This window comes from Pangasianodon hypophthalmus, chromosome 26 (assembly GCF_027358585.1).
Source record: "Pangasianodon hypophthalmus isolate fPanHyp1 chromosome 26, fPanHyp1.pri, whole genome shotgun sequence".
Lineage (NCBI taxonomy): Eukaryota > Metazoa > Chordata > Actinopteri > Siluriformes > Pangasiidae > Pangasianodon > Pangasianodon hypophthalmus.
In genome coordinates, this window is record NC_069735.1 from 2,459,963 (window position 1) to 2,469,868 (window position 9,906).

The window sequence follows — 9,906 nt, forward strand, 5'->3', positions numbered from 1 at the left end:
GTTTATGGGCTATTGTCTCCCCTCTAATAAACTCAATTCATTTCCCTTAATTCTGTCATCTCCTGTTTTTAAGAATGAAAGTTGTAAAAAGCAGGAAACATCCACAAACTGTCCCCAGATTCGAACTAAGGGTCAAAAGGCTGAAAATTTTAAAATAACAAAATTGTCAGATAGCATCTTATAATATCTAGATAAAACTCTCAGGGACTGTGTTTTTTAATTCTCCTGGGATATGTAGACTTTCGCTAAAGACAACAGCTGTGACAGAGTTTGTATTTTTTACTGTCAACACATTGCGGCCTGCAAACATGGCCGCCATGAACACACGCTCCACGTCATGTCATTATGAGTCTTCTCAGGTCAGTGTTGTGTGCATTATAAGTTGCGTGTCTATATGTGTATGCTGTTTGCATGACCATTGCCTGTTCTCTGATTTTGACTTTGTTTAATGATTTGGATTTGTCTGCCAGTCCCTTAATAAATAATCCTAACTGCACTTGCCTCAGCCTACTCTCTCTGACAGGAGAATGGAAGGTGTTTGACGTATGAGAAGATTGTTTTCTCTGAGCCAATCATAGAAGCATACAGACACGATGAGGTGAGACAGCCAATCAGCAGAGTGTCTTCAATTCCAGTAACAGAAGTTGCACCACATCCAGACACAGTGAGTTTGTTATATGACAGTATAGCTAGAAATTTCCTGTTTCAGTCCTGTTTAAAAGGTGGTGACAAATTATTTAATAATGAAAGTTTATCCAGATAGTAGAACGTTTGTTCCACTTGATCGAGAACACCTGTCTGCCTGCTCATTCATCCAGTTATTCAATCAGCCAATCACATGGCAGTAGTGCAATACATCACATCATGCAGACACAGGTCAAGAGTTTCAGTTAATGTTCACATCAAATATCAGAATGAGGAAAACACATGATCTTATGTGACTTTAACTGTGGCATGAAAGTTGATGTTTGGGTTCCATGATCTCCTAGGGAACCAAAGAAGCAGCAGGCTGTTAATTCAGCTGTCTGTGTTCACCTGTGGATTTTATGCAAATACATGTTTAAAAAAAAATAAATAAATGACGCCTCCTGTCTGTAAACATTAACACGTCTCACACACATATAGCTGTACTTGTACTGTAAACTTCCTGATCTCTGGGACAGTTCCTGAAACATCTGATACTGAGATCACACATCTGATACTGAGATTATATCTGTTTTTAGGGTGATATGGAAAAGAAAGATTAAAAAAAATACGCAATATTTTTTAGTTATACTCATAATTTTGCCAATATAACACTGACAAAACAGAAACAAACCAAAAAAAAAGGAATCTCTAGATGTATTAAAAAAGAAAGAAATGTCTGCTTACGAAGTCTCATGCAAAGTGGTTGATGCTTCCTGTTCGCCAGCACCGGCAGCTTGGATGTCGTTGCTGAGAATAACAAGGAAAGCAAAGGGGTGGGAGGGGTTGATGAAAGAGAACAGGGATATAATCAGACGTCTGTCCAGTTCTGGAGCAGAAGGTGAGAAGAATAACAGCAGAAAGACGTATGAACAAACTCGCAACACACACTCTGGGAGGATTTACACTATTCGCAGCACCAGTAAAGTCCATGAGAAACATTACAGGTATGGATATTGTACCTGTTTATATGTTTGTAGTTGAGTTATACTTTTAGAACTTTTCATAGTAATAATTACAGCAGTGCATTATAACACATATAATAAGTAATCTACTATATATAACAGAGTGAAACATTGTTTTAAATAGTTTTGTTTGCTTTTTTTACCAAAATGTGAGCCTATTTCACTTGCCTTGCACAGAGTATGCACGGAGTTTGTGTGTGTGTGTGTGTGTGTGTGTGGGTCTGTGTTCATTTTCTGCTCTATTTCCATCCCAGCATGAATGTAATTTCACGGTTAACCCCGTGTGTTTCTCAATTAATTTCCCAAAATATATGTCATGTTTTGGAAACACATACTGCAATTGAACCCATATTTAACGTAAATTTAGCTCATCCTCAGTTCAGTTAAAGGGCTGGACTGCATAAATTATATACTGTAAATATAATCATGCCCAGTGGTGAAATATACTTTGTCTTTGCATTCTGTGTAATTCTCTCTCTTTTTATCTTTTCTATTGATCATTTTTTCGCTTTTAATCATTGCATTAGCCTGATATCTACCTGACACTACCATGAAAAGATCAACATAGATTTGGTTAAAGAGAAGACAGATTATTTCTACCACTCAAGAGATTCTGCTTGACATAATGAAAAGTAAATGAAATATCACAAGGCAGAGGTCATTGTGCTGCAGGGAAGGAGAGCAGTTCATTTGACTAGACAATACCCAGTAACCTCGTGATAATGTATTCATTCAAACCCCACCTCTTTAATGGTCGCGAAAATATGATGAATTTTTTATGCTTTTTTACACTGTAATGATAAACACCGGGCCCATCGTCTTTAACTGTACACAAGGTAACAAACAAGGTAATGTCTAATAAAGTGGGATTCTGTGACAAAACAGGTGGTTGTTTCTCTCATGAAGGCACGAGCGATTGGTCAGATATGAAGCTTGGGACAAACAAAGACGAGGTTTATTACTTTCATAAGAAATAATGACAAACCAACATGAGTTGCAAATTTAAGAAGTAAATCTTTATTTATTTACTCATTGGTTTATTTTTTATTTATTTACAGGTATGACTCATAAATGGGTTTTTGTTATCCTATTCTTCTCAGGTCAGTGTTGTGTGCATTATAAGTTGCATGTGTTTATGTGTTTATTGGAGAATCACTACTGACAGTCTGATAATTCAATTCCAGCTCTTAAGACAATGTTCAATTGATGCTTGTGCATAGGGCTGATAAATCATGTGTCAAGATTGTGTGTTCGATCCAGATCTTGATCCAATTATATAAGTGTGTTATTATGATTTAATTTGTGTGTTTATTTATAAGAATTTACATGCATGTTTATGGCATTTGCGCTTTTGCTCTTTTGTGGTATAGTATCAATAATGATTTTTTAAATATTATTATTATTTTGTGTTTCTCATTGTAGTATGTGGTATTGGGGCATACATTCCACATCGCTATCACTTTGTGAATGAGAATAAAAACTGGAGTGAAGCTCAGACTTACTGCAGAGAGAAATACACTGATCTCGCCACCATCAACAACATGGAAGAGATGAAGAAGCTGAATCACACACTGAAGAAGGAAACTGCAGAGCAAGCTTGGATCGGTCTACAGAGAGAGGGCACTGGGAAATGGCAGTGGTCTCTGACAGACCAAACTTTCTACAGAGACGGAAACACTTACAGAAACTGGAGTAGTACAGAACCAAACAATTGCAAGAAAAATGAGTTCTGTGTTATGATGTCAAAGAGCAATGGTTTCTGGTTTGATGTCAAGTGTAATAAAACATTACCTTTTGTGTGTTATGAAGGTAAGAACTTGCTAATAGTTGTTAATAAAAGGCAAAAAAGACTTAATGGCTTTACATTAATGAAAAAATTTCTGGATTATCTGTGTATTTTGTTTCCTTGAATTTTTTTTGATTGACGTCATTTAATTAATGGCAGAAAATTCATAAATCCAAATTATCCACAAATTAGTTATTCATGTAAATTAAATGTTTTTCAGAAAAGAACACAAACACTAATAGACACATATTAATTAATGAGACAAAGACCTGGTATGATGCTCAGACCTACTGCAGAGAGAAATACACTGATCTGGTCAGTGTGAGGAACAAAACTGAGAATGAGGAGATCTGGAGAGTGATTCAAAATTCACCTAATAAAACTGTTTGGATTGGTCTGTTTAATAACTCCTGGAAGTGGTCAGATCAGAGTAAGTCCTCAAAAATACAGAAGGAGGAACACATAATACATATGCAGTGTGTGATCATTATTATAATCATCATTCTGCCAATATGAAGTTGATAACATTCAATGAACAAATCAATAAACAAGTTTCAGGAATCAATGGTCATCTCTGGTCAGATTTTTTTAAAGGTCTCTGTCGTCAGGTCACTGGCTTATAGACTCTCATGCAAAGTGGTTGGCGCTTCCAGTTTACTAGCACCAGCAGCTCGGATGTTGCTGCTGAGGGAAAATAAAGCCATGAAGGCAAGGGGATGGGAGGGGTTGATGACAGAGGACCGCTATATAATGAGAATTTTGTCCGGTTCAGGAGCAGAAGGTGATTAGAGCAAGAGCAGAAATACGCACAACAACTTCACAACATACACCCTAAGAGGATTTACATTCGCTGCACCAAATACATAAGAAACATTACAGGTATGGATTTTTTTTTTTTTTTTTTTATAGACAGTATGTATAGTTGAGTAACAGTTTAATAGTACCTTTAATAGTAATAATTATAGCATGATGTAAACAATATCATGAGAAATAATGTGTAAATGAGTGCAATGTTGTTTTAAATAGTTTTTATATCTCATAGTTCAGTTGTCTTCCTATTCTCAGTGTGTGTGTGTGTGTGTGCGTGTGTGTGTGTGTGTGTGTGTTCATTTGCATGTGTTCTCTATTTCCATGCCGGCACAAGTGTAATTTGCTGGTTAATGCCATTAATATCTAGATAAAACTGTCAGGCACTGGGCTTTTTAATTCTCCTGGGAAATGTAGTGTTTTGTTTGAAAAAAAAAAAAGATATGATATAACAGATGTGATAGATTGTGTTTTACACAGGCATAATTAGTACATGCACTAATAAAACAGAGAAGAAACAGTGAATTTTACATTTTTCGACAAACAAAGTCTTAAACGTAGCTCAGAGCTTTTTTAATTGAAGATCGAGACAGCACTTTATAACATGAATTTTGTATTTTATAATGTTCATTGCTGCAAAATATTCTTTAGAATCTTTAGATCTTTAATCTTTCTGCCTTTTTGACACTCATGAAAATATTGACAAAAGAGACAGCAATCCATAAAATGCTTTTTTACCACTCAACAGATTATTTGTACTACTTGATAAGAAATTTGTATAAAATCTGTATATTATGAAATCAAGCCCTACCCCTTAAAAAAAAAATTGCTCTCTGTGACTGATTGCTAATAGTTATAGTTAAAGATATTCTTTAAGCAAACACTTACATTGTGGACCAAAATGTTAAGTATGTCTAATAAAGTGCAGTAAATGTAGTAATAACGGCTCAGTGGTGGTCTTTCTCCAGTGATAAACAGGGTAAAGTGGGACTGACACAGTCTGCATAGTGCATAGTGACAGCTAGGCTACAGTGACTGATGCTTTTAAATTCAGTTGGGGAAAAAATAGCTAATCTACAGCCAAACTATGCTTTTGATAAAGTAGCTAGCTACACTATAGCTACTAATATTGAAGCTACAGTACTTTATCAAGCTGAGAATCGTTTTTTTTTTTTTTTTGTGCAGCTACTTTACTGCAGAAAATAAAAATGCCCATGCTTTGTCCAGGGTATGCTATATCTTTTTGCAAACCACTCTTACTAAGAAGTAGTTCAAATTACTTAAGTACAAAAATGATATTATCAAAAAAAAAAAAAAAAAAAAAAAAAAGCAACACGTTGAGAGAGGACTCACTCCATTACTCTTGGTTCAAGAGAGGTTAGCCTTTGAAAATATCTAGCTACTTCGTTAATAAATAATAATGCTTAGCATCACTGCTTGTTATTTCCTATTTTCTGATGCTAGCTATGAAGCTAAATACTTGAGTTCAGCTGTCAATCTCTATCAATACAATGACCTATTTGGATAATTCACTGCTATTTTGATAATCACACTCTTGGCCAGCTAGCTCATCACCAACAATGGAAAAAAATGAAGGAAAAAAAAAAATTGAAAAGGATAAAGAGCTACTTTATTTGTGTTTTTAAAATTTTGGATGTCGACAGTATTTTAATTTCGAGTTTGCACAGGATCCATAATTGATTAAAAAAAAAAAAAAAGTTAATAAATATGACCATGCATGTTCAACAGTCTTGTTTTGGGTCACCAGAAGAATGTCCCCACTTTAGCTCTACCACAATCTTGTTATTCTCCAGACAGGTCCATGCAAGCTAAGGTCAAGCACATTTGAACGTTCTATACTAATTAATTATTAAGTATAATGTACGTATTAAACTTTTTGCAAGTATTAAGCGTTTTGCAAAAATACACCACAAAAAAAAAATGCTACTACAAATGTAGTTAAGCTAGCTACTTGTAGTTGTAGCCAGCTACTCCCTGATTCTATGTATAATACTGTCATTAAACAGCAATGAATATTCATAAATAATTGTTTGGTTGTTTGGTTGTTTACAGGAATGTGTCCTAAATTGGTTTCTGTCATCCTGTATTTCTCAGGTCAGTCTTGCGTGCACTAGAAATCATACTGATGCTTGTGCATAACCCTGTTTATTCGTGTGTCAAGGTTGTGTGTTTGAAGCATCAATATATGATTGTGTGATTAAGATTTACGTTAAAGTATTTTAATGGTGTTTGTATATTTTTGGTTTGTTGTGGCAAAGCATCATAATAATAATTATATTTTTATGTATAATTATTATTTTATGTTGTCTACAGTAGTATGTGGTGTAGGAGCATATATTCCTCATCGCTATCACTTTGTGAATGAGAATAAAAACTGGAGTGAAGCTCAGACTTACTGCAGAGAGAAATACACTGATCTCGCCACCATCAACAACATGGAAGAGATGAAGAAGCTGAATCACACACTGAAGAAGGAAACTGTAAAGCAAGCTTGGATCGGTCTACAGAGAGAGGGCACTGGGGAATGGCAGTGGTCTCTGGCAGACCAAACTTTCTACAGAGACGGAGACACTTACAGAAACTGGGATAGTGGAGAACCAGGCAACCAAAAGGGAAATGAGTTCTGTGTTTTCATGTCAAAAAGCAGAAGTTCCTGGCATGATGACAACTGTAATGATAAAAAATCTTTTGTGTGTTATGAAGGTATGAACTTGCAAATAGATGTTAATAAAAGGCAAAAAACACTTAAAATCTTTAAAGTAATGAAAAATATCTGAGTGATCTGAGTGTATTCTTTTGTTCCCTTGAATTTTTTGACTGATGTTATTTTAATGGCAGAAAAGGCAGAGATCTGAATTAGCCACAAATTAGTTATTCATGTAAATTAAATGTTTTTCAGAAAATGACACAAACACTAATAGACACATATTAATTAAAGAGACAAAGACCTGGTATGATGCTCAGACCTACTGCAGAGAGAAACACATTGATCTGGTCAGTGTGAGGAACAAAACTGAGAATGAGGAGATCTGGAGAGTGATTCAAAATGAAACTGTTTGGATTGGTCTGTTTAATAACTCCTGGAAGTGGTCAGATCAGAGTAATTCCTCATTCAGATACTGGAGCTCTGACAAACCCAGTGGATGTTTGAACTGTACTGCAGTGTCTGTGTCTGAGCAACACTACTGGAGTGATGTGAACTGCAAGGAAAAGCTCCCATTCATCTGCCATGAGAGTGAGTTACATTACACATATTCAACATGTCTACTGTATTTATTTCTTAGTGCACAGGATTAGTCAACACCTTTTTATATAAGACTGACTGCAGAACTTCATACTGTATACATTATAAACGGTGAAGATGTTTGAATGCATAATTATACTACAACTTTTTTTCCCCTTGTATGTCCAGATAAGCTAATCCTGATTAAGGAGAATCTGACCTGGAAAGAAGCTCTGAGATACTGCAGGAACCATCATTATGACCTGGTGTCAGTGCGCACTGAGGAGATGCAGCTCTGGGTGAAGGAAGTGGCTCGAAACGCCTCCACTGAACACGTGTGGCTCGGCCTGCGTCACACCTGCGCTCTGGGCTTCTGGTACTGGGTGACTGGAGAGATGATCTGCTACCAGGACTGGGCTCCGGGGAATGGGACAGGGTTCGAAGACTGCAGCAATGAGGAGAGAACCGGAGCAGTGCAGTCTGGAGGAGAGCAGCAGTGGATCAGCCTGCCTCAGAGCTACACACTCAACTTCATCTGCTCTACCTATGAAGGTTAGTCAGTGTGGTGTTTTGTTTGTAATGTCATAAATATTTTAATACATTTTAACTGCAAACATGAAAACCATCTCTGGCTCATCGTCTTTATCTAACATCAGCAAATCCTACTCTCATTTTTTTTCTTCATATAGATTTTAAGATAATCTATTCTGTTTTATCCAGATGTTTGATGCTATATGTAATCTGTGTGGCACATATACTCAGTTCATATTTTCCAAGCATAATGTTACTCATGCAGCTCATACTCACTATGATTATGTTTTTCTGTATTAATAGAGGGGTCTATGGGATAATCACGGTGAAAGGCATGTACTTGCATTATACTACAATGTGTTTATTATCCACATTTTATTGTACACATTTTAGTTTTATTATGTTTTAACATTTCAGGTTAAAAAAAACTTCTCTACACCATTTTAAACTAATATTCATGAGAGCAGGAAGTGACTTCGCTGTTCCTAGAACATATCCAGTTGACGGTGAACATTGTTCAATAGAAAGTGCAAAGAATTATGCACTGTGTGCCTCTTTTATGTCACTGAGATGCCATTCCACGTTATAAAAGCTATTTTTTCCCACCTTTCCACTAAGAAAGTTAAGCATCCATGATACTATGATACTAAAACTATGATATACCTTCACCGTCTCTCTGGCATAAACACACATGATATACATCGGGTAGTCACTTCAGGTAGCTAAAAGTTTCAAGTCCGCCTCAAAAAAAAAAAAAAAAAAAAAAAACAGTTTCCTCACATTTTTATTGAAAGGAATGGGTAAAGACAATCAATCATTTATTGTTAATTTTTGTATATTTCTTATTTGTTCATTTTTTGGGAGACTCAAGAAATACGGTCATTTTTTTTTTACATTAAAAAAAAACAGTCCTACTAGAAAATGCTTTCGGAACGGACCGTAGCTTTCTTTATCTTGTTGAAATGCTCTATAGGCAAATAACAACCATAAATACAGGATGTTTTTATACAGGAACAGCTACCTACAATTGTGTTAAACATATTCCTGATTCAAGAAGGCTATGCAATTAAAAATAAATAAATAAATAATGTTTTTGGTTGGGTTTCCATTATAATATAATCTATTTTCTCTATCTTTTATTATTATTATTATTATTATTATTATTATTTCTTTGTTTTCTCATATGAAAAGATCGATGTTAATTTTAAATGTAACTTTTAAAGATTGATGTTAATCTTAAACTATATATATATGGAGTGTAATGTTTATTGAAATTATTTTCAAATAAAATTCATCTCAAGTATTTTTCTGAGTTTCATTATGAATATTATTTATAAATACTGTACACACAGAGGTAAACACAGGATTTGGATGAGGTGGTAGCACTGGTAGAATCTGTCAAGCTGAATTGCTAGCTGGGACACAATGTATTCTAATTTCTAATGCAATTTCTATTTGTAATTTCCAATCTACATAGTTTTAAAATACTATGAGTAAAATTGGGTATGAGTAAAAACTTTTGTACTTTTTTTTTACACACACACACACACACAATTTGAAAATGATAAATGTCGCAAACACTTGTCCACACTTGACTAATGCTATAGGCTACTATCTAGTGAATTTTTAGAGTAACTCCGTAATAGACAGTTAAGATTTTAAGGTTTTAGACATGCAGTGCATTCGTTCAAATGTGTTCGACACAGCAAGTGTGTGTATTCCTCACATAGAAATATGATAATATACATTCACTGTCCACTTTATAAGGAACACCTTTACACCTGCATATTCCTATAGTTATCTAATCAGCCAATCATGTGGCAGCAGCACAATGCATATAATCATGCAGATACAGGTAAAGAGCTTCAGTTAATGTTCACATCAAACAT

At 35.1% G+C, this 9,906-nt stretch overlaps 1 protein-coding gene across 1 annotated transcript; it reads left to right on the plus strand.

Moving 5' to 3' along the window:
* Window positions 1-1,502: 1,502 nt before the first annotated feature.
* On the plus strand, window positions 1,503-8,730 carry LOC113535760 (macrophage mannose receptor 1-like). Its single transcript, XM_053229659.1, has 7 exons — window positions 1,503-1,631; window positions 2,708-2,749; window positions 3,072-3,458; window positions 3,656-3,865; window positions 6,577-6,864; window positions 7,163-7,498; window positions 7,676-8,730. The coding sequence occupies exons 1-7, from the start codon at window positions 1,553-1,555 to the stop codon at window positions 8,041-8,043; spliced, it is 1,710 nt and encodes a 569-aa protein (XP_053085634.1). The 5' UTR covers window positions 1,503-1,552; the 3' UTR covers window positions 8,044-8,730.
* Window positions 8,731-9,906: the final 1,176 nt, after the last annotated feature.